This window comes from Manacus vitellinus, unplaced genomic scaffold, assembly GCF_001715985.3.
Source record: "Manacus vitellinus isolate BGI_N305 unplaced genomic scaffold, ASM171598v3 scaffold_45_pilon, whole genome shotgun sequence".
In the NCBI taxonomy this organism is placed as follows: Eukaryota; Metazoa; Chordata; class Aves; order Passeriformes; family Pipridae; genus Manacus; species Manacus vitellinus.
Window position 1 is genome coordinate 1016151 of NW_021940571.1, and position 25177 is coordinate 1041327.

The 25177-nt window shown below is 45.7% G+C and overlaps 1 protein-coding gene across 1 annotated transcript in view; it reads right to left on the bottom strand.

Annotated features, from left to right (window-relative positions):
- The window catches only part of PLCH1 (phospholipase C eta 1), a 50968-nt gene that overhangs the window by 21197 nt on the left and 4594 nt on the right, over positions 1-25177 (bottom strand). The window contains exons 2-6 of the mRNA XM_029962311.1: positions 9589-9735; positions 8372-8615; positions 6826-6955; positions 4671-4841; positions 844-937 (exon numbers count right to left, since the gene is read on the bottom strand). Coding sequence (XP_029818171.1) covers positions 844-937; positions 4671-4841; positions 6826-6955; positions 8372-8615; positions 9589-9735 — 786 coding nt within the window. The remainder of the gene's footprint in view (positions 1-843; positions 938-4670; positions 4842-6825; positions 6956-8371; positions 8616-9588; positions 9736-25177) is intronic.

A 25177-nucleotide genomic window follows, 5' to 3' on the forward strand; every position in this document is an offset into this window, starting at 1 on the left:
GACAGTGCAAACAATGCCAACCCCAAAAGCAACTCAGAGATAAAAGCAGCAGCAGCAAGGTTAAGAGGAACAGGAATGCTTGCAGAAATATTTTTTAAGTGTCACAGCTTGTTCATTTTACTTTCCTTATTTCAGTTTAAGTGCAGTGCCCTGGGTCACATCAGGAGCTTGTTGAAGGGGGGCCATACTCAGGACTTAAATACCATGGGAAGAAGATTCCTACTTCACTTCTCCCCACCCCAAATCACCATGTACATTATGCTGCTCCATGAAAGTTCCCTTCTGGGCAAAGGAACACACCATGGCATTTAATCTATTTCATCTCAACTCTGAGTTTGATTTGATACCAAGCTGGATTCTGAATACCATTTATAATTGCTTTCACAAACAATGTGAGTAAGGCATCAAAACCCAATGAAAGTGCAATTTTCCATATTTTATTTCACATAAGCATATATCAGTGGATTGTGCAGGAGCACAGACTACAGAGACAGGGCAGAATGAACACTGGGCTGTCACTGGAGCAGGCTGCAGATAAACTGCAGGGTATGGGATGGCTTGTGTTTTACACACACAGCGAGCAATAAACCCACACAGCCCCAGGCACCCACCCATTGCTGCAGGATGGCTGTGATGGATGGATAGAGAACATGAGCTGCTGCTTCACCCCACCTACTCACATCTCCCCCATGGCTCACAAAAACCCACCCACGCTCCTGACTCTGATCTATGGGATGTTCTGTCCCAGTCAAAAATTAGGAGCTGCACCAAAACACCACTAAAGCACTTCTATTGCACTGCAGTATAGCAAGGCAAAACTCATTCTGAAATCAACACTTTTACCTTCAATCCCAAGAACGTTTTGCTTCTTGTTTTCTTCTGACACTTCGAACTTCTGTATGATGTCCAGACAATATTCTGGTGTCACATTATTCATCTGCACAAAAACAACAGTGTGAGTGCAGTTATTTTTAATACCATGTCACCAGCATGTGAAATTCTGCCTTAGACTTCTGGGTCCAGTTGAAAAACCTTATGATCAAACACTGAGTCCAGTGAATAGGCCAGTTAATAATACTACTGGAAAAGGACTTGAAGTTTTTATTTTTGTCAGTGCTACACAAGCCTCCTGCCTCTTAACTTGGAGGAGAAAAATAGGAATGGGAGGTAGCCACCCCTCAAAACCTGTGCCATTTTATTTTAAAGATGAAAATTAGCTGTTTAGCACCCTTAATAGTTGTACTGGTAATACTGCTGCAACGAGAACTATGAAGTTTTATTCTTTAATATAATCTTCTTAGACATGCAAAAAGATTTGGCAGGGTTTGATTACATTTTCATGTATTTTCCACTCCTGTGATTTCATTACTTCCAAGAGAGTTCACTATAATACATAGGCTAGGAGAGAAATAATTAAATTCTGAAATGAAAAACAGCAGCTCTTCTGAAACAAACACAAGTTTTGTCAACAGCTTCAACCAGCCCACAGCTGAAGTTCCACAGCTGAGGTCCTATCTGACTTGTGGGGCACTTATAAGTTGACACTCATATTTCCTTTAAAGTTAAAAGGAAGAAGCATCTTCCATCACTCATCTCATCCCTTCTCATCCCCCTTGCTTGGGTGTGTTTCAGTTCCTCCACTACCAGATCCCAGGCAGACAACACTGGCACTCCAAGCTTTGGCAGGGTATTTGTACCACTGCTCTGTTTCCTGTTTGTGCTCTGCATCCTCTGCCAAACCAGCTCAGATCCCTGACCTGTGGAGCAGGCTGGGAGCACAGCAACATGCAGTGCCCTCTGTTAACATCACTGCTCCAGGCAAGGGCAGGAATGGGGGTAGCCACCATGAAAATTACCCAGCATTTACTGTTTAAATCCAGGAATAGTCCCTCTGTGAACTGTTCTCTTATTAATGGGCTTCTCTTCCAGATGGTCAAACCCATTGCATTTACTCTGCTCTGCAGCCTTTGATGAATTTGTGCTTTCCACTATTTCCTGGAGCTCAGTATTCCCAGCATTCAGCTGTATGGAAATCTAGGTGTAGCTTGACTGGTCTTCTCCATGGGCCTGATCCTGCCAAGTGCTGAGTTCCTCCTAAAGACTGTGGGTGCCAGGACTGACCATGTCTCATAACACCTCAAAGGCTACAGCCTAAGTATGAAAAATTACCAGAGGGGGGGAAAAACCAGACATGTCACCATCAGAAGGACAGTGACAGAGGACAAGTGAAGCAGTTCCACCCACGTGCTGACTCAGGCTGAAAAACATGGAGATCTTTTCCAGCCTTTCTCCCCTTCACCCTTCCCTGTTATTTCTCTTGCACAGGGAAAGTAGGACTCAGCATCATCCCTCATCTGCACTGTACAAGTACGAGAAAGAGGAGGAAATCACTGCTATTGTCCTCCTTGTCTGCTGTCAGAGCCAGCTCCACAGGCTCCTCTTTCCAAAGTCCAGGTACCAACAGTGGTATTGTTATACTATCCCTTTGCTTTTGGGCTATTCAGTCCTGATATCCTTCCAGCTCCCAGCCAAACACAGAAAACATTCCCTGGCACACACTGTCCCGTTACATCCTTTTAAAACTTCTTCCAAGAGAGCAGATAGAGTTGTTCCAAAACATTAAGTGTTCTTAATCCCCACTTCCTACCACTTGTTGTTACATTTTCACTATTCCCCAATCCCTGGTTGTTCCTGTGACACTGTACAATTAGTGCAGGAGTAAACTTACTCAGGCAGGCTTAACTCAAAGGCACTGGCTCATACCAAATAACTGAGCTTTGCATAATTACATGTGCATGTTCTGAGGGTGTAATTGTTATAAAACCACTTCCTCTGCAGTTCAATTAAAAGGAGCAGGGGCATTAATTTTTGCCACCAGCCTCCTTTGAGCTGCATAAAACAGCAGCCCTTTAAACCACCGAGGGAAGTGGTTTGGTACCAAGGTGCTGCAGTGGGACTGACATTTCCACGTGGTCCCTGTCACTCGGAGCACTCCAGGGACATCACCCAACCTGCAGCACTGCCCTGGAGCCCAGCCAAGGCTGCTGGGCCACAGCTCAGCAGGCTGTCCTTTGTCTCAGGCCACAGGAAAACTGGACTGCAAAGCAACTCATCCATGGCAGGGCAGCAGGTGGGAGAGGGCCCAGGGAGCCTCCCGCTCACACAACCAGAGCCAAACACAGCAGGTCTGGAACACTGAAACAGCCTTTTACTGGCAAAAACCTGTCAGCACAGGAGTCAGAGAGGCCCCTGCTGTGACTGAAATAAAAGCACTTGCTGTGATCTGGCTGCAGCAGAAAGGAGGGAAGGACAGACAGCAACCGGACATGGGGCAGCACCACTCAGGGCTCCCAGGACCAGGGCACAGCAAGGTCATTCACTCCAGGAGGCAGGTCCAGGGGGGCAAGAAGCTGCAAAAGCTGCCCTTTATCAGGGAAGAGGGTCTTTGCAAAGCCTATTTCACCTGAGCCCCACTCCTCAAAGTCAGCAATGAGACAGGCTGTGTCATGAGAAGAGCCTGGAGATCCTGTTTGGGAAGCAGTGTGTCATGGAGCAGGACACCAGCCAGGGAGGTCCAGCTCTGACAAGGACACTGGTAAAGTAATGAAGGACACTCCCAAAGGGACAACGCTCAGGCATGTTGATGCAACTGGACATCCAGGGATGTTCCTCCCTCACAGCCACTACGAGAACTGCAGGAGCAGAAGTCACCCCAGAAAACCAGCCTGCTCTCTGCTCCTCTGACATTTGAAACCATATAATTGCAATTTCAGTAGCAAGGAGCTGAATTTAACTGCACTTAAGTGGAAATAATCTGTTTCACAAGCCCTGGGGTGAAGGCAACAGGAGTTCTCCTAAAAAAAGAAGCCAGTTTAGCAAGCTAACAAAAAACCCAACCCGCTTTTGTTCTATCCTCAGGCTGCAGAATATTTAAAAGTCTTGCCAAATGAGTGGCAGATGGAGCAGGACAGACTGTCCACAGATTTCCAAGCAGCCAAACAGGAGCAAAACCAAAATGCTGTTTGGTTGAAGGCACTGGGAGCTGCATTATGATTGGAAGCATTATCAGCTTGTGGAGGCAATGCTGCCCTACCCGAGGACGTGGTTGGCACTGGGGACATTAAAGGGTGGGTTTCCCTCATGCTCTTCATGCTGGGGAGTGGGAGAGGCAAAGGCAGGGCAAGGTGCTTCTAAACTACACAGCCAAGAAGTACATTTACCAGAGCTGGGTTTGGTTTTGGAGTAATGCTGAGCAAAGCAGTTCCAGCAGACAACCCTGCCCACCCTGTGTGCCTGAGGAGGGGCAGGCAGAAGATGGAGAATGCCAGACCTGACAGTCAACCTGGTTTTGCTGCTGCATCAGCACTTTCATAATGTCCTTGTGCACCCCAAAGTCAGCTGCTCTGCCTCTCTCACATGTTCTTCTTCCTGCTCCAGGTCCCTGAGTGCCCTCCAAACCACTATCCAGGGCACTGCAAAAATTGTCCAAAGAAGTTCAAACTCCTTCTACAAGTATTTTAAAAAACAATAAAGACTTCAATAAAGATTTTTTTTTTCTGTCACATCTATGCTTTATGCTCTGCCTCAAGCTAAACTTTTCCATAATACTCTTCCCCTATACCTGAATGTACTTATACGTACATACAATTGGATGTAAAGTATTCCCATACCTTTTGTTCCACCTTCAGAAACTGAGCCAGTTCCTCAGCAGTGAGATGATCCTTCTTGTCACTGTAGCTTAGGAGCAGCAAGTAGAGATCCCGACGTAAGGACATCATCTTGTAAAACACTGAAAATTCTTCAAAGTTTAGGGTTCCTTGGTTCTCATCCGTGTCTGCTTCCTAAGGGGTACAGACACTCAGGTAAGCATGGTAAACACAAGGGAATTTGGGGAATAGAACAGAACAGGACTTGTGTACACCAACAGAAATGTAATAAATTCCAGTCTGCGAGGATCTGTTCAGACACAAATCCTAACGGTAAAACAACTGCAAAATTAAATCATCATCTATTGGATTTTTGGTGAAAACAGTTGTTACACTAAAGCCACAGATTCCCTATGAAACTCTAATTTCCCTCTTTAGTTTTGAGTTCATTTCCTCTGTAAAGAGGCTCACCCTGGGCTTTACTCTGATCTGCTGCCCTCCTGTATGCCCTGCAGTTATCCTGGATTAAAACCCAGCAAGGAGCATAATAATGTCACCCCGTGGATTCCCCAACAACAGTGACATTTTAAAACATTCAGGACAATATCACAGCTTTAAATACACATCAATTTAATCTGCAACACTTTCAGACCCTCAGCACTCTGCAGAGAGGACAAGTCTGCAGCAGCAATAAGACTCCACACCAAAACATACACCAAACATCTCCAGTCTTGATTTTTTGTCTCTCCTCAGAGGTAGGAAGAAAACAGTACTTAACACACACTAATACAAGCTTTTTCCTGTGAACATCTGCCTAAGAGGATTGCTTTGGATTTTCAAAACAAAGAATATATTCTAGGCAAGCACTAAGTAGGTCTCCATGAAAAAAGAACTTCAGGGAAGCTACAACTTGGGTAAGTTTTGGGTTGTGGCAGATAATGGAGACAAACTGAAATATGAAAAGTGCTGTTGTTCCTCTGAATCATGTCCTTTGTTCAGAGCTGTATACTGGGGGTTCCTCTGCAGTTATAACCCCCTTGCCATTCCCAAGTCAGGTACTGTTAACAGTGATTTTCCCCCCATTGAGGTTGGAACCCTTTCCGTGCAGCCCTTCTAACACTCCCTTGGCTCTGAACCCGTTGGCTTGTCCCTACAGTGATACAAATACAAGCTCTCCAGCTGGAGAGTACCTCATCCCGCCACCACTTCTCAGGAACAGTGCCCTACTTCATCCCTGCACACTTTGGAAGTGCAGACAGAACCACTTTTTTTTTCTCTCAGGACTTGGCTTCACAACTCTGCCTCTGCTGCCTTTCATTACACCTCATTAGTGCCTCTGTCATCCAAACCACAAACTCCCATCGCAGCAAGTCAGCTGAGAAGAAAATAATTCCCAGTTATCTGGTGCTGAATGGGATTTTTAATCATTTTATCTACTACATATCTTAGATGACATTTATAATTTGTGAAAACAAGTACTACCTGAATTCATCTCCACAACACAACCCCACCAGTTTCCACACTTCAACTCTTTGGGGGGTAACTCAACGCTCCAAAGATGTATCTCTAGTGTGGATTTTATGCCAGACAAACAAAGCATTTTTGACCATGGAAAATTCTTCATCTTTTACAGTGAACCAGTTTTTGGCTGGTACTGGTTTGGAAGACTTAACAAAACGTCCTTTTACTCTCCTTTATGTCCTTGGCTTATCTTTTCTTTCCTACAGTAAAAAAAAGGGCTGGTGAAAATTGGCAACTGTTTCCAGAGAACAGAAGTAAAAAATTGATTCTGACTAAGTATGAGGAAGTTGTTAAAAAAAAACCCCTAATTACTTTCATAATGCCAGTTTATATTAAATAATTTTCCATAAAGGAAATGAAAAAAGATTTCAATAGCAACAGAGTAACTCCATCGTCCATCAATGCCAGCACAGAACAATTCATCCACAGAGATGAAACAATGATGCAGCTGAAAGACTAATATTGATGAATTGTCTTCTGTGTGGTTCATGTCACTTAAACAATGTTCTGATGCACCTTTGTCTACAAAAAGGTAAGACTTGGCAAAAGCCTCTGAGGTGCTGGAAAGGACAGAGTTTTAAGTCCCAACCTGCAGACCCTGCTCTGGATCTGCCCAGGAATAGACCAAAAGTGGCACAACCTTCCCACAGGCACTGACCTGGAACATCTGCCGGACCTTCCTGCGGGGCAGGTTGACGTTGAGCTTGTGCATCAGCTGGTGGATCTCCTCGATGTTCAGCAGCCCATCCCCGTTCTTGTCGGCCTCCTCAAAGGTCTGCTTGACCCAGCTACGGACGTGTCAAGGACAGCTCCTCACGGAGAAGGGAGGCAGAGCACTGGGCAGGGCAGGGCCAGGACTCCAGCTCAGGAGAACACGGTCCTGCCCCAGCTCTGGGCTGGGGAATGACCCTTTTCCCCCTCCCTGCCCTTGCTACATTTTCAGTCAAATGTTTAAAAGCAGAGCTGGTTTATGTCAATTATTTACATCACAACAGCAGCCCCTTTGCACTCCCATTTCTGCTACTAGTTTCTCCTCTGAAAATGTACTCTGAAGTTCTCAAATGTTGCTGGGCTTGCTCTGATATCTTCTTCCACCTCTCCCTTCATTCTGCTTGAACTTCACTGCCCCACCAGCCCCTTTCACCCCCTCCTTGCACACAGATCCCTCAGCACCTCTTGCTAAGCCCTTACACTGGCTGGAACTGGTACAGGGTCATTTGTGAGCAGTCTCCCAGCTGCCACATTTGATAAAGCAAACAGGACTCACAGTGATGTTTCACCAGGAGAGAAGATACAGCAAATATGAGCAGCTTGGGAAAGTGGTGGTTAAATATAGCAATCTGAGGACATGTGCAACAGAGCATGCAATGTAACCCCAATGGATCTGTGCCTACTGTGGATCCGAATTAGCACTGAAAACATAAATTAAAAATGTCCACGGTGTATATATTCTCCAGAAGGAGACAAGTGACCACTGGAGATTTTCATGAGGCAGAAGAATAGCCAGGTTACAATTTTAATTAAGACAGTTTGGTTTGGGGATTTTTGGTTAGGGGGTTCTTTGTCTATAACAGTAGACAGCACTGTTGTGAAAGAGAGCACACCAAGAAAATACTCAGTGGACATGAAGTTCATTTGCATTACTGGGCTACAACAAATATTTAAGGTTCTTTCAAGATTTGTGCTCCTGACAGTCAATGTAGGCTGAGAAGACCACAGGTATCTGACTTACACCAAGGGAAATGGAGATGGCCAGGAGTTACTGGTCAGTTTAATGAAAGAATCCCAGAACATCGGGGTTTCACCTGTACTAGATTTCAGTTAGTACTGTCCTCAAACCAGTGTCTTCTAAGGGGCCTTGCAAGTTGCAGCAGAAGAATAAAAGCACAGCTGGGCAAACAGAAGGTGACAGAAATGCTGAAATCATCCTGGGGTCAGTATGTATTGAGATAACTAGAAACAACTGGTTTGACCCTTCAAGAAGAATTTCATTAAGAAAACGCAAGACTATCCCCTGACTTCAGCCCATGTTTTATCTCACATACAAGTGTCTGTGTCAAACCCATTACTCAAGTTTCCACTGCGATCAATGGGAGGGTTTTGGTCACCTAATAGGAGGTGAAAGGACACCCTACACTGGAGTCACTAAGAACCACACCAGGAATAGGGAATGAGGAGCTGGAGCCCCGGCTATCAAAGGATACTGGTCGTGTGTCCTCTGGCGCTTGGCGAGCGAGTCCTCGTCGCTTATCCCGGCCATCAAATACTTGAGCCCCGTGATCCAGGTGCGAGCCTCCTCGGGGTTGGAGGTGATCAGGTCCAGGGACTCCAGGTGGTTGCCATGGTAAATGGTGAAGCAGCAGCTGGGGTCAAAGCTGCCCTCGGCATGGCGGTGGAAGATTTCCGACTGCCGGCCCTCGGTGACTTTGTAAATGGAGTCGATGACAACTGTGGGGAGAAGGGGAAACAAAGATTGATGTGCTCAGAGGGCAGCCAACCTGCTTCTGATTTGAACAGTTCTGAATTATTCAGGTTAGGAGTCACTACACTTTATTAATATTACATCTTCACATCCAAAAGCCCTCTCTGACTGGAAGGTTTTCCTTGCTTCGGCTGTGCCCAGTCCCAGCACAGCTCTGAGCGCTGCCTGCGACACCACAGGGCTGAGGCGGCAGAAAGGGGAGCATGGGGAGACAGGCACCAAGTGCCTCCCATCCATCAGAGAACCCCTGCATGGCTCCAAAGGGACTGCTCCCTTCACAGCCCTGCTCCCCACAGCAGGAATCCGGGACACCCACGGCTGTGCTGGGACATGGCGGCTCCTGATGCCATGGCACCCAACAGCTCTTCAACAACACCCACTGGCCCACAAACACCAACTGCCACTGTCTGGAGCCTTCCCAACTGCTTGGTTTTAATCTCAAGGCTCCCTGACAGTTCTGATGAATTCTAGTCTTTATTGTATTCAATAAACCACTGATTTGCATTTCCAATTTAAGACAGTGCAGCAGGAACAGCTTCAATGAGAAATAATGCTACACAGTCACTTCAAGATGTAATAATGCCGGAAGAAAAGGATCACATTAGGATTAACAAACCTCAACCTAAACTCCTCCAGGTTTATTTAAATTTGTGATGTATACACTGAAAAGAGTTCAGTATAATTATCGAGGCCCTCTTTGGTTTGTTCAAAATTCATACAAAGCTCTGGAAAATGCTCACATCTGACTGAACTACACTGGCCTTCCTTAATCCTCAGCTTTCAGGTGGCTAAACTCTGCCCACACTCTTGAAGATTTTTATGTAACTATTAACATCACATTTAAAAGCAGCAACAAAAATAATTTATTTACTTATCCCTCTGTAATTCACATTCTATTCTGAACTGCCCCAGGAATCAACAGAAATAAGAGAAGTTTACTTTTTGCCTTCTCGCTTTTCCTGGAGGGTCTCCATCGGATGCAGGTCCTGTGCTCGTCCAGGTAGAAGAGCCGGACCAGCCCTTTGGTTCCACTCTTCAGCTTAACCATCTGAGTCCCAGACTGCATGACACTCATGCATCTTTCAACTGTGAAGCAGAGCAGAACAAAGTCAGCTGAATGGCCATCTAATTCCACTGATAACACGACTTACTTCCTACACATCTGTCAAGCACACAACATTTTTGACTTGCACCATTAATGACAAACTGGTCAGTGCTGTGAGACATACAATTCCTTCTTCACTAACTTCTCCACACAGGAAAATGGAATAACTCATCTGTCAGAACACCTTCACAACAAAGGAAGCAAGGAAAACTTTACTGTATGTTGAGGAAAATATTTTATAGTTGTTTCATGCTTATCTCAATTAATTTTTTTTATATTACTCTACACAGTACTGCAGTTTTAAACCCCAGCACTCCATGAATTTGGACTGGTGAGATCATCATTCAAACTCCTCATTTCTTTGGGCTCTATATCGTGGTTTTGATGTTGGCAGAGCTGCTCACAGAATTATACCCAGACAATCCCTCCTCCCCACACACATTCACACCCTCCCCGTCCTGCTACCAGACTTCAAGCACAAGCTGTGATGACTCCCTTTTATCCACCCATCCCATCCAGAGGGTAAGGCTTTGTTTTTCTGTTTTGACTAAAATAAACCCATCACTTCCATTTCACCTCACATCTTCCCTCCTACAGCCTTCCAAACACTAGGATCAAGATAACATTTCCTCTTATCTCAGTATATATATCCATGCTCTTCAGTTACCTTCTCCTGGTTTTATCCATTCTCAGCCTCTCCTCATTTGGTATCACTCCAAATTCACCTCCTGGGTGATTTGTTTACACTCTGGCTGACTCCCAAATATACTCTCTGGGTCTGTCTTTATTTCTTATCACCCTTTCTTATCACTCTTCCTCTCTCCACCACTTCTCTCTTCGGTGCTCCTCAGTATCACAACAAAGACTAACTCATCCTCCCACTCCTCTCTGCCACAGCTGGGATTTATTCTCCCAGTTCCCAACACCTCTGACACATGTCACAGGCAGCTGGGGCAGCATCTAAACATTGGTCAGGCAAGGAATGAGCAGCCACTGTCACTGGAATGACCTGTCCTGGCTCCCTCACACACAGGGAGCCAGCAAAGGCAAACCCCACATCGAATAACTCCACTGGAAGCAGCATTTTTCCAGAGTTGTCTTTCCAGGAGGAATGAGAGGATTCAGGTTGAGCAGGACAGAACTAAACTCTCCTGAAAGCATCACATGAGTGCAATAAATGTGTCTTTTATAATGTTCATAAATACATGGCATGCCCTGAACCACCACACAAACCAAATAGGTGAGTTTGGAAGTGCTTAAAGAGAAAAGTGACATAAGCCAGAAATAGATGCCAGACCACAGCTTGATACCAAGCCAAGCCCCTCAAGATCTGAACAGGGGTTTGAGTCAAACATGTTGGCTGTGGCAGTTTTAACTTGTATCTAACTGAAGATGCACAAAGTACCAGGAAGTCAAACCTTTACACCACGAGGGATGGACAAAATTAGTCTCTAAAACTTCCTACATCCATACCTACAGGCACAGCTTTCCTTGGCAGACCCAGCCTGTCCCTTTGGAACTGAGTTTAGATCAAGTATGCCTTGGATTCCTTCCCAACAAGCAAACCAGACTTGTCCCCCAGCCCAGAATGAAGACTCCCTGTGCCCTGTGTGTGATACACAACTGGGACCTGCTCCACCAGCCTGGCACACCAACCACAGGCACCTTTGGATTTCACTAACAGGGATCACTTGCAGCAGGGCTTTAGCTCAGTAAGAGGTTTAGCAACAGGCTACTCAACATGGAAAATCTGCTTCTTTGCACCTAAGGCTAAAAGTTATTAGCAAAATCTTACAAACCCAACTGATTCTCAAACAAGTCTCTATTAGAATCAGTTCAGTTGTCAGAGGGAAAAAAAAAAAACCAAACTCTGTTTTCACTAATATGCTGTTTAGGACAGCCAGCAAAGGCAGAAGGGAAAGGCCACATTCATTTAGTGGAAGAAAGGCAGAAAATGGGCCACACTCAGGCAGTTAGGGCTGACAAAATCATGGGGGAAATAAAAAAAAAAAACAACACAGCATAAAAGGCAATCCAGTTCCTTCTTCACCACATCAATTGCCTAAACATTTCTACATCACATTTGTAGTTGTTAGAGGTGCATTTCACAGTCATGCTTTCAGACAGACTTCAGAATCAAAAAGTTATATGGAATAGATTTCAAAACGCTTTTTTGCACAAATAGAGAAGAGCAGAAGGAACCCAGTTCCTGCCCAGGATCTCAACAGTCTCCACTTCTCAAACACCACCTACGTTAAGTTTAGTGCCCAAGGAAGCACCAACTTTTCTGCTTGCACTTCCCCAATTCCATGGGAATAGCATCAGAACTCCAGCTTTAAAGAATAGTAAATGTGTAAGAGAGTTCAGTGCATCATCCCTGCCGTGGGGGTGTTAACAACAAAGAATCCACGTTAAAGAACAGACTGAGGTAATGGAAATGCCACAGCAATCATAGGCCCACTGGATTTCAGCTCTGCAAACCATTTACAAAACACCCCATCCTCCCCTTTAGGCTATTTATAAAATATAAGCACGCAAATAAAAAAGGTCTTTTTCAAATCTATTCTCAAAATGCTAATTCCAGTCTCGGCAGACACCGCACATTAGCATCTGAATCAGGGGAGGGTACTGAGCAGAGGCAGGGCAGAATAAAGCTCCAGAAGAGCAGTTCAGGGAGGCTTTCACTAAGAAATAGGGAAGCTGGTTCCAGAAAAACATCTAATCCTGTAGATAAACCAGGAATACAGAGTAAATGAAACAGCTATTCGATGGAGACGGATATCAAAATTTGAGGAAGCAAGACATGGCTCCCATTAGATGGTATTTTTCTAACACAAGGACTAGCTGTGCATTTTTTGCCCAATGCCTGAGAATTAAATTAAACTAGAACACAATGCAGTTTATGTTACAAGATCAAAGAAAATTAATCTGGAAGTTTAAATAAAAAAATATCGTTATGCATTGTATATGGAAGGTGTTCCTGCCCATGGCAGGGGGTTGGAACTGAATGGTCTTTAAGGTCCCTTCCAACCCAAACCATTCCATGATTCTGTGATGTTTAGAGCTTATGGTGGAAAAAATCTGAAAATTACAGTCACTTCTTTTTCCAGAGTTATGCAAACCTGACAGTCTAAAATCATCCCCACAGACATCCTGTAGTTTAATGGGATTTAATAATATTGAAATACCCTCCCCAAATAACCATTTGAAGCTGACCAGACATGAATTCAAACAGCACTGTTTTAATTTTTAGTTCAAGCAACAACAATCATTCCCAGCAGCACAAACATCTCCTTTTGAGGAGGAGCTGCTTCTCTATCAAAGTGCAAACCAGATACAAACCCATCTGTGCCAGCTCGATTTTCTCTGGAGTGGCCACGCTCCCCAGCACGTGGGAGACCCCTGAAGCCAGGAGGAAGGCCATGGAGCCCTGGGAAGTGGGGCTGTTCCTGGAATGCCACCCGTGGGGCAGGTGCTGATGCTCCACCTGGGCACGCTGCTCCTCACTGCTGAGTGACCCCACTGCTGCTGCAGCTCTGACTGCTCAAAAAGCACTAATCCGCCCCAAATGAGGCAGTGCTACCTTCCAGCTTGGCTCTAATCTATCCCCACACGCAATCAGGGCCTTAATAACCAGGGAATGGCTCAGCATCCTTCCCATGAGAAGCCCTCACAAGAACTTACACTGTGCTCACAGTTTAACTGCCTTTCCCAGTATTCCAGGGGTTGGCATTCATTGGATTTCATTCCCAACAGTCAGAGCTGTGTGGCTTCCCCACCACGCCTTTAGGATGTGCAGGACCCTTCAGTCACCACCAGAAGGGAAATGTTGAGAATTAAAACATTACCCTGAGCAGCATTTCAGCAAAGTGGAAATGCACTTTGCTCTGCAGGGCCCGGCCCAGCAGGGAACCCACAGCCACTGCCAGAAACCACCTTCACCAAGCTTAAACAAACATGGGGGGCACTTTGTCCTGCTGTATTTTGGGGTTTAGCTATTCAGGAAAGCACTATTACCCAAGCATTAGCAGCAAAACTCTATTGCCAAGAGCCTACAGCAATGTCTGGATAGAACACAAATTTCTTACTGCTGTCCATAAGTACAGTTTGTTTTTTTCTTCCTATTATACTACTATACATTAAGAAATTAATATTTCAAAGTGCAACCAAATGACAAAAGGTTTGGTCTCATGTCTTGCTCTTATGGACTTAATGTTACAGCCATCTGACAAAACAAAAAGATTAAATAAGGTATAAAGAGCATTACCAAACACTGAGAAGTGTAATTATGAAAGAGGATGGAAACTGGATTTCTAAATGATATGCATCGACTGCATTAAGCTGACATTAAGCTTGAGGAGATAAAAGGAACCCGTAAAACACAGGAGTTACTTTTTCAACTGCAACATCAGCTCTTCTCCCCTGCATTCAGCATTTTGGGGTTTACTGTGTACTCTGCAAAGGGTTGTAAAGCACTGGCACAGGCTGCCCAGGGCAGTGCTGGAGTCACCATCCTTGGCAGCATTCAAAAAACATCTGGATATGGCACTTGAGGACGTGGTTCAGAGGTGAACATGGTGGCAGTGCTGGGTTGATGGCTGGACTTCATGATCATCGAGGTCCTTCCCAAAAAAGCCCCCACCCCCTGAACTGGAGACCAGTACACAATTAAACTCTGGATCTGATCAAACCCTGGAACAAACACCAAGCCCCAGCATTCTCAGTTATTTGTGCTCTCCTCAACGCCCTGTTTTGTATCGTTCCCTCATCCTGAGCACACTAAGTTTGCCTTTACACTAATGCCATTAAAAGCCATTTAGTCCCCACCTCCAGCCCCAGAGAGTTCGTTTTATCTAAATCCCCCAGAAGAGCACTAATATCCAGCACTAATGTCAGCACAGGGCTGATTGCTGTGTTATGCAACAGCCAGAGGGCCCAGGAGGGCACATGCAGGTCCGGGGAATCCAGGGCCCCAGGCAGGACTGGCTTTAATAGCCACGGTTCATACTTTATGCCACATTTTAATTTGCTCTGCAGCAACTCTTCCAACCCTACGGAATTTTACAATAAGCTTCTTACGGTGGATTTAATCCTAATCTCTGGGAAGTCCACGGACATGAGATGGACAATCTCTCACACTTCTGCAAATCCCAAGAAAACCCTCAAGGAAGTCACAGAGCACCAGCAGAGACACCAAAGGCTGGTGCCAGGCCCAGCTGAAAAGGGTACATCTCAGCCCTGGAGATGCAGAGAAAGCAAACGAGGAACCAAACACAAACTGTGACTACCCAAACCAACCAGAATGGTGTGCAGGCAATGGAAATCACTGTGGAAAACAACTCATGCCTGGAAAGTCACTGGATAATATGCAAACAAAAAAGGGGTGAGGCTTAAAACAAAAGCATACAATACCCAGAAAGGGGAAACAACCCCAAACACAACCAAAATCTACCAGCATAGTTTCAACTCTTCCTAGATCTGAGAACTGTTTGGTGTTGCCTTTTTTTCTTCCAAAAAAACAAAACAAAACCAAACAGAAGTCATGTTTGAGTAACACATATTTCATCATAACTGCTCTTCCAGCCTCCCCTTTTGACATTGCTGGCTCAATGCTCCTGCCTATGATCAATAATTCATCTTATTTTCCCATTCAAGTGAGCAGTTTTTGCTCTTCGTCTCCTCCACAGCTGATCCCTGTCAATCCTTGGTTATTCCTGCCATGGGAGCACCCAGAGGCCCTTCCTGGATGGAGGTCCCCTCCTCTTTTGCACTTACAGATCAGAAAGGAATCAGGAGCATCCAAACAAAACCCTGGCACTACAGTATCATCCCAATAGAGTTGTAATGATCCTCACACGTCATGTTCCCCCAGTGAGGCTTTACAGAGTACTGTGCAACGCAGAGAATGTCTTGCCAGCACAGTGCCTCACTTACAGGGGCTGTGATCCCCTTTTTGGGAGCAACCCTTCAGTGTAGCAACTGAAGTCTGAGAGAACAGGCCCCAGAGACCAGGAATAATGGATATTTTCCACCTCTGCCCAAGGATGCCTTCCTTCTGCTAGCTCAGCAAACTTCCAATTATTATCTTCAAGCAATTAGCCCAGGTTTCATCCCTTGTTCAGAACCAGCCCACATCAGAGCTGGTCATTGTGAGAGCTCTGGTGCCTCTGTAACGCAGCAGGACTGAGGGTTGTAAGTTTTCCATTCAGACCATGGAATTAGTCCTTTATCCACACTGAAAAGCTCAATCATTTAAGCACAGACATGGCCAGCTGCCAAAGCACATTGTCACATCAATGGGGTGAACAAGGAGTGCAGATTTATTAAGCAAACACAGTTAAGTTTGCACATCCTAATCCTCTTTATTTTGTGAGGATCCCGCAGCAGGGAAGGCACAGCAATTGATTATGACACTACAGAGCATGTGGAAAAGGCAGGAGACAGGAAGAAATGGAGAAGAGTTTCCACTGCCCCTGTCAAGAGGGGGAAGAGCAGCCAGGTGTGCAGGTGCTGCTGTGCCGGGCTCAGGAGGGGGACTCAGGATGGGCAGCACCCTCACCCTGCTGTAACCAGGCACAGGGAGAAGCAGGCACTGTTCTGGGGGGCTGTGGCCGTGTCTGCAAAGGGAACCCCTCAGCCAGGCAAGTGCTCAGGCACCAGAGGAGCAATCCCTAACTCCCAGGAGCTCCACTGAGACACCTCTGCAGCACTGAGACAGCAGCTCAGCCTTTGATGCCTCCCAGAACTGACAGAGACCAACCAGTCTGGAAGGCAGACCGGGAGCTGTGCCTCTGGAAGCACAGGTGCAACACAGCTCTCTGTCTTCCAGAATCCCAGATCTGCCCTCTAAACAAATCAGTAAGTACATAAATAAGGATCATACACTGTGAAACAAACCTGTCTTGTTCTCGGCCTGCCTTTGTTGTACGTTACTACCCGGGGAAATAGAATTCCTACCACAGTATATTCAGCTGGGTCAGATCCCCTCATCCACCACATCCTCTCCAAATGTACCATTTCTTTATACCTCTCACCCCCTGCTTAACTTCTCCAATTTAACAAAAAAAATAGGAAAAAAACCCACACAAAGACCCTTCCTAAAGTTCCTCCCTGTCCCCACACAGGAGACACACAGAGGATAAACCATCCCAGCTTCAGTGCGAACAGTCAACCCCGATGTCTGCAAATTTATCAGCAAACACCAGTGTGTGACAGCAACCTCAGCACCTGGACAGCAATCTCACCCCCCTGGGGAGGGGAACCAGTGACAGGGCACAAGAGCAGCTGGAGCTGCAGGGTGAAGAGGCACCCAGTGCCAGGACCTGGAGCTGGGCTGGAGGGAGCACTGCTTCCCCCTCGGGCTGCCAAACAAACCCACATCTGGGGCTCCATTAGACAGCAGGAGGAGGGGGAAAAAAGCAGAATAGAACGGAAGGTGGAGTTAATTAACCTTTAAAAGCAATGAATGGAGACTACATTGCCACAGATGATATGGACTAATTTATTCACACTCCTCAGAAACAGTCATTTTGCTAAAGAAACATGTTTATCTATTCTATTCTAAGTTACCTCGGAGCAAGTCACCAACAGTGAGTCATCTGTGGGCAAACAATGAATTGACAGTCTCAAACACCAAAGTGATTTTATGACTGAAAATGATGATGTTTTGTGCAGCTGAGTTTCATGCTGATCAATGTTTCTATTGGTAACGTGCAAACACCTCCAAACCCATTATGTGTTGTGGTGCTGAGGGTATCGATAACCTGCCACAGCCCAGGCTCCAGCTCCTGTCCTACTGCCTGATTTCCTGTCTCTCACACAGAAACCCTCTCGTGGCATCTCAGAACTCTCATTGCAGCCATCCCAAAAGCATAGGGAGCAGCTCATGCTGCCAGGCCATCCTCCAAGGCATGAGCTTCTGCTGGAAAAGAGGAAAAACAAGCACACACATCTGCTGCAGCAAGCTCAGTGCTGGGAGGAGCTGTGAACGTTCCTTTCAGCCAGTTCTGTCCCCCAGCCCCTGGTTTCCCATGGCAGGGCCACCAGCCCAGCCCAGCATTCAGACTTCATCAAAGTGCTGCCAGAGGTACTTGAACATTTTTACATCTATGCCACATAGTTTCAGAAAGGCAACAGTTGTTCTTCAGCAACAACCTTTCCAGTTTCACACCAGCGTTCTGCAGAGCTACTGAAACAAGAGTAGATTGCATAAGCACCATAAAAAAGGGGAACAGTAAGTAGTTAACAAGCACATAACCTAGTTGCTAACTGGTCCACTGTGCCCTTGGCTCTGCAGAACAGACTGGATGCCTCTCGTGGAGCCCTCAGCATCCAGCTCCAGTATCCTCAGAACCCTCCCTGGGGCCATGGGAGGACACTGGTCAGGCTGGCAAGTGAGACATTTCACACAGGGAACAACCCCAGGACACACCAAACCATCCCCAGACTTCACACCTCTCACAGCTGCCACGTGCACGTGCTAATTTATTGTCAGTGCACGTAATGCTGTGACAGATTTAAGCTATTGTTGGAATTAAACCTGTGCCAGACCAAGATGTCCCCAGGAGGAGATTGATGCCTTCGATACCCACTCAGACCATAATTCCTTTATATATCACTATTCCAGAGTCCACACTTAATTCTTGTTTTCCAGGTTCTTGGACAGCTGCAGATACATGAGCCCCAAAGCAGCACTAATAATAATATTGAACAGGTTGCTGTGATGGTCTCTGGGAATGAGCCCTGATGGATTTGGGGCTGTTTCTCAGCTTAGCTGTGCCAACTGCATCCCTGAGGTTCTGATAAAACACCAAAGAACTACAAAGCAGCAGCAGATCCACAACCAAGGCAGGTCTGTGCTGTACCCGCTGCGTCCCAGTGCCAATCCCTCCCCAAGCTCCAGCATTTCCCGCTCTCAGGGTCAGCAGCCACCCAGGAATTCACAGCCGAGCTGCTGGAGCTGCTGCTTCCTGGGAGAGCTCATTTGGAGCCGAGGCAGTGCCCGCCTGTTCAGGTACCCATTTATCCAGGTGTTATCCTACAGCACCCTCAGGTGCATAATGTGCTTGGGGTGTGCTCCTGTCAGGATCAGTATGGGTGCCAAAGCTGCAAACCCCAGCCTGCTCACGGGGCCAGGCACTCTGCCTGCTCCCCCCATCCCACACGGGGACACGTCTGTGCCCACAAGACACAAGGCTGGGTCAGTGCTCGTGCCGTGCAGACCCAACACCACTGTGGTGGCACCAGCACGGCCACACCTGGGCACCAAGGACACCCAGGGGAACTGGCTGTCCCTGCAGCCCCCACTGCCCTCCCCAGACAGGGATGGCACCCCACTGACCGACACAACCAACCGGATTGGGAATTGTTGGTGTTGGACCTGGGGAAGGAGAGGGACTGCAATGACCTGGAGCTGAATTCCACCATCAGAGTACCCTGGCGTGGAATGTTGGTATCCACACACACACTGGCATGAGATTCAGAAGTTAAACCCGATGCTTTCCTCCCAGGCCTGTTCCACACCCCCTCCAGGAGCTGGCTGCTGTGAATTATTCAAAGGGGCCATATCCATTACCTCCAGTGCCTCGGGAAGCAGATGGAGTAACACCTGCTCTCCTTTACCTGAGCATGGGCATCAAATCTTAATGCAGAGCTTGGGGTAACCAAAACCTCCACATAAGAACAGGGTTTGGCACTGCACCACACCAACTTCAACACAGGAGGCTCTTTCCTCAGGATCTACAGATAACTCACTTTTTCCTCAAACAGGCTCAATTTCTTACACAAAAGCTGTGTCTACTCCCAGTCACTTTGACTCAATAACAAGTATCAAATAAAATCAACAATGCCAGATACAAAGAAACACATCAATATATATCACTAACACTGCCCTGAATCTTTTTAACATTTTTTTATACTGGGCAAAATGATGTTTCAAAGCACAATCCATGACTTTTGGTGGCTTAATTTTACACTAGTTTGTTTGATTTTAAATTACAGATAATCATGTCATAAAAATGCCTTCTGAGCTACCCGATTTTGGCAACCCTGCAGTTTGCCAAATAAGTTTTTTCTTTAAAAGCACATAACCCAATATCCTTAAGGATGAGCAAAATGCAAAAATTAACTTTATCTAGCACGATTTCTCCTCTCCACAGCATTTACCCTCTATCCACTTAGAGCCTTAAGCTAATTGCCACTTTCCATCAAGCACTGACCCAAACTGAACAAAATCAGACATTATAAACTACAAGTTATTGAAGAAAGTTATTCAAGATGTCTTCCTTTTCTGTACTATCTCCTACAATTCTTGAAAAGACCCATCCAGTGCTGTTTCATTCAAATTTTACACATCATTTGCATGTGTGTTATACTATTTATAAGCACTACTAGAAAAAGCTACAGAAACTCTACTCCAGAGAAAGCCACAGCAAAATGCCCAACAGATGAAAAGGTCAAGAATGTTTTTGTTCAAGGCAAATGCATTTGCAATAATTTAAGCTAACACAGAAGTGTGGTTTGTCCTTATCACAGGAGCAGTATCTCATAAAAACTACGTGTTTTCATGGAGAAATGTTCTTTCAAGTCAATACAAAAATACCAAGTTTTCTTGTTAAACAATGAGGAATACACACACATTTTTCATACCAGCAATGTCCACAGAAATACTGTATGTAACTCAACAATCAGAAGGATTAAGTTACCTGATTTTTCTACAAGCATTTCCAGAAATATTACGAGCTCATCCTTTGGCAATTCCAAACTCAAACATCCTCAAACATCCTTACCTTTTTCTGGACTTAGATTTTTATATACTTCAAGGTCTGCCATTAAATTTGTAACTCATGCATTATTGGCAAGCAGAATGGAAATTCTCCCTGCAGGAAAGCCTCAGTTCAATCTTCGTGTCTTCAGAGCTAACACATGTGGGAAGCAATCCTTGGAAGTACAGCAGAGCTCTGCCAGCTCTGCTCTGCAGGACCAACGGCGAGATCTTCGTGATCCATCCGCAAATCCAGGGGCAACACCGGCCAACTTCGCTCACGGGCGGGAAGCACAGCCCGGGAGGGGAGCTGGGAGCATCTGCTCCGTGCTGTGCTCAGGGCTGAGGAGCAGCGGCTGCTCCGGCTCTGACACACACACAGCCCACGGAGACGCTCCGGCAGGAACTGTGCCCGGAGCCTGGGAAGAGCAGCTCCAGTCGGGAGCACAAGGAAATCCTGCGGGCAGGGTCGGGAAGGGATTACCACACTTGAGTGAGAGAGCGGGAGGTGACGCAGGCTGGATGCAGGAGAGAAAATCCACCCTCAGTCCAAAGGAACTCCCAGCATCTGCCGCCACGGATCCTGCGAGGCGGGAGGAGAGAACCTTCCCGGACCCTGCTCCTTTTCCCTGGATTTTGTGCCTCCTCTCCTGCGTCTGTCCCTGGCTCGAGGGGGAACAGCCGCTCTGCAGAATGAGGCCAGTGAGAGCACAAATGCAAATGGCTCGGGCTGTGCATCACTGAGCAGTGCATTTCAGGAGAGCCAAAGTCCCCCGCGAGATGCTGAGCACCGACACTCCCAGGGGCTACAGAGACCTCCGTGCTACCCGAGAAATCCTGGGCTGCTTTCAGCCAACTCAGTGCTCCTGAAATCAGGGTTTATAGTCAGTGTGGAACAATGGGCAGAAACATTCAGACTTGCATAAATTGCACTTACTTACAATGGAGCCCAAGGGAACACAGGGCTGGAAAACACGGAAAGAATAAAGTCAGCTCACTACACTTCACATCTTTCATTTATTGCATTTTCTAACTGTTTCACTCTTCAGCTGGCTCTTCCACAGTGACATTTACATCAGCACACCAAAGGAATTCCCAGTTGTATTCCCAAACATTGTGACAGCAGTAAAAGATGACAGAATTTGTCTAGTGCATGTTAGGAAAAAGTTACAGGATAGACAGTGTGGTTGAGAGGAGGAAACAAAAAAAGCAACCCAAACCCCCATCCCCCATAGTTCTACATGCCTGCAGAACTTCAGTGAGATGGGAGACAAGATCCAAGGGGAGTTGACGTGTTTCACTTACTGAGAAATCATTATTTCTTAGCCATTTTTAACACACACACACAGCCAGACTTCCCACAGCCCCCAGGTCACGATACATCACAGGAACCATGGGGTGTCTGTGGACTATGTCCAGCCACCTGTAAAATGAAACAAGACCCCAAACCCACTGTAGGATGGTTCTTGACTGCCCTCAGTTTGTGGTTCCAATGTCACTTCCAGGTTGGGATGGCAGGACGTGACAGAAGTCCCTCTCTGAGGAGGGAAGTGTCACCCATTCCCAGGCAGAAGAAGGGAAACGGGGTAGCCCATCCTTACCCCACCTCTGGTTCTCAGCTCACCACATCACCAGATCAAACCACCACTCTGAAGCCTCTAGACAGTTACCAATACATTTGCATTCAAAGTAATTGATGTGCTAGAGTTACAATTCAACAACAGAAAATAAACTGTCACCACTGCATAGTTTAACATCAGACTGCAGATAACGTGCTAAGTACAAGTTCACACACACTCCCACCATTCCATCCATTATGTGTCGAGCTATACACGAGCATCTTTAACAGCACAGCTGCTCTGTCACAAACCTTGCACAACCATTAATACATTCTTCATTATTTTGTCTTCAAGGGAAACTTCATTTTAAAACCAGAAGTGCTTAAATGCTTTGGAAATTCGAGTACATCATATGGGTTAGAAGGTTACAGCAAACAAATGAAGACCATGTAATTCAGAAGACATGCCCAATGGTGTGACAATAGCTGCAGGTTTATTCAACTTCAAAAAAAAATAAAATAAAAAAAAAGACATCAATCCCCATGACAACTCTTCAAGCCAGGTTTTGCATCTAATCCCAAGGCCTGTCAGAGTCAAATTTGAACTGATGTGGCCCTGAGGACACAGCATGTCACAGTTTGTCTGGCTGCAAAGGGAAAAGGCAACACGTTCATTTTATACCACCTGACACTGCACCTACACCTGATTTAAGCAGCGCCACCCTCACAAGGTTCCAGTGATTCCACACACTCCCTGCTCTCAGGGCAGTCACAGGCTCCTGCTGGGAATGCTCTGTGGTGCCACAGCAAAGCTCTAACAAAGTCTCGGAGTTGATGGTGACAAACAATGTTTCCAAACAAAAAATTGGTTTTCTATCACCTGTCATTGATTGACATCAATGACCACAAGGTGACAGGATGTATTTCCAACCATCACTGCTGTTCCACAGGTGTCACACAATCCCAGTAACTCAAGTCCCTTTGGCAGGACAGGGAACAGCCTCATCTCTCTGCCTGTTTTTCCTACTTAGATTTTCTGCCCATACCTAACAGGGCTCAGACTACCGGACAGAGACACAACACTGCAAGTTCTACTGCAAAATAATCATTTTCCAATAAATGAGAATATGATTTAACTAACAGTTCTGAAATAACAGCATCAGAAGAAGGTTCATTTTCTAGCTCATTGATTTTTCCTTTTTCACTGTCAAAATAGCTGGAAACCAGTACAAAGACTAATTCTGCTAAAGAGCAAGAAAAGCTGATTAAAGAACTAACACCTCTCACAGTGAATTGATAATGAAATAAGGAGACAACAACATCTTCCTATTCATCATCCAAATTTAATCTTAGACCTAAACTGTAATACAAACTCCAAGTGGAAACTCAGCTAGCAATTAATAAAACTTTGTATTAGCTGCATAGAAAACTTGTCATTTTTATCAGATTAGAGCTTGTATCCACTCATTTGTCGTTAATGAAGACATTGTTCTATGGAAAGCTGAGAAACACACCAAGATGGAAGGGGAAAAACACTTGGCACTAGACTTCAATCACTAAACACCGTCTGGAGACAGATCCCACACGAGACTCCTTCTTTCAACAAAGGAAGGATCCAGTGACAGACAGAGGGTTCTTCACCAGGACAGTTTCTTCAGGCATTTTTGTCTCTTTTTTAATCTAAGTGGGCCTCAACACATAAATTCCTTAGTGCCCTTCTTGCACATACATTTTCACTTACATCTCTTTGTCTCGAGGAATGAATTGTGGCTACTTCACTACAGAAGTCAGAATATGAACCAATATTTGAATTCCTGCATTCCTAACTTGTCCTGCTTTCCCAAGCATCATTACAAAATTCCAACTGAAGCCGATTATGAAGATCTGAGGTTGAACCCTGCTCTCCACATCTGGCAGCTGCAGCCCTGTGCCTCGAACCCTGGCTCGCACGAGGCTCCAGCAGAGCCCTGCCCACCAGCAAACATCAACCCAAATGCAGATGTGCAATCTGGCAAAGCTGTAGTATTGTTCCCCCAAAACTTTGTGCTCCAGGAACCAAAACAGACCACTTTACTGCACAGAAAGTAAAACATAATGCATATTATGTTCTTCTTCACTGGGCACGAAAGTTCAATATCACTGAAGCAAAGAAAAGTTCTCCACCCATTTACTCAGCTCACGTTGGAAAGGAGACATTCAAAGGCCCTAAAATGCTGACATTAAGGACCTGTGTCACTTCTCAGGCTCAGAACACTCAGGCAATGGTCTTTCCCCAGTGAAGCAATTGAGCAACCCAACCTGCCAGAGCCGCTACAGCCTGAACGTGGCATGGAATCCCTGTTTCCCCTCCAGCAGATGCTTTGCACCAACCACCATAAGTTTTGGAGTTAATTAATTGATCACAAGCATGAGTGAATTCCAGAAAAAAAAAAACTTAAGGAAAAAATAAAATTATCAGATGTAAAGATAATAAGTGCAATTATCTGGATCTTCTGGCTTGGGACACACTTGCATTGCTGATGGGAGGCAGTGGGAGCCACAGAAGGACTATTCCATACACAATGGGTTTTTTCCCATTATACTTTTCAGCCCCAAACATGCACTAGCCAATTAGATGGATGTTTGCTTTGACAACACAGCCATTCCCACATTGTTATTGCCAGCAAACAAACAAAATATGATCCACATTTACAGCTTAAAAACCCTGCGAAAATAAAAAAAAAATACTCTTTTTCCAAGCCTAGAGGGATGCTGCACTTTGTATCTTGGCACTGCTTGCAACAGGAAGGAAAAGAAAGTGGGTTCATCAAATCCTCAAGGCTATTCCAAACATTGTAATTGCTTGTCTGCTCTGTTCTACAGGAACTGCTAAAATAGCTGAGGCCCAGATCTGCCCCCAGCCTGTTATTCTCCGTGTGCACACACGCTGCTGGATCTCACTGCTGCTGCTGCTGAGGAAAACTGACACTTTTGCTCCTGGGCAGATAAGACTCCCCAGAGTGCAAGGCACAGCAGCAACCTCCACTTCTGTAACCAAAAATTCAGACATAAACAGATAAGAATTTCAATATCCTGCAAATGCAGCCATTAGCAGCTTCTCCTA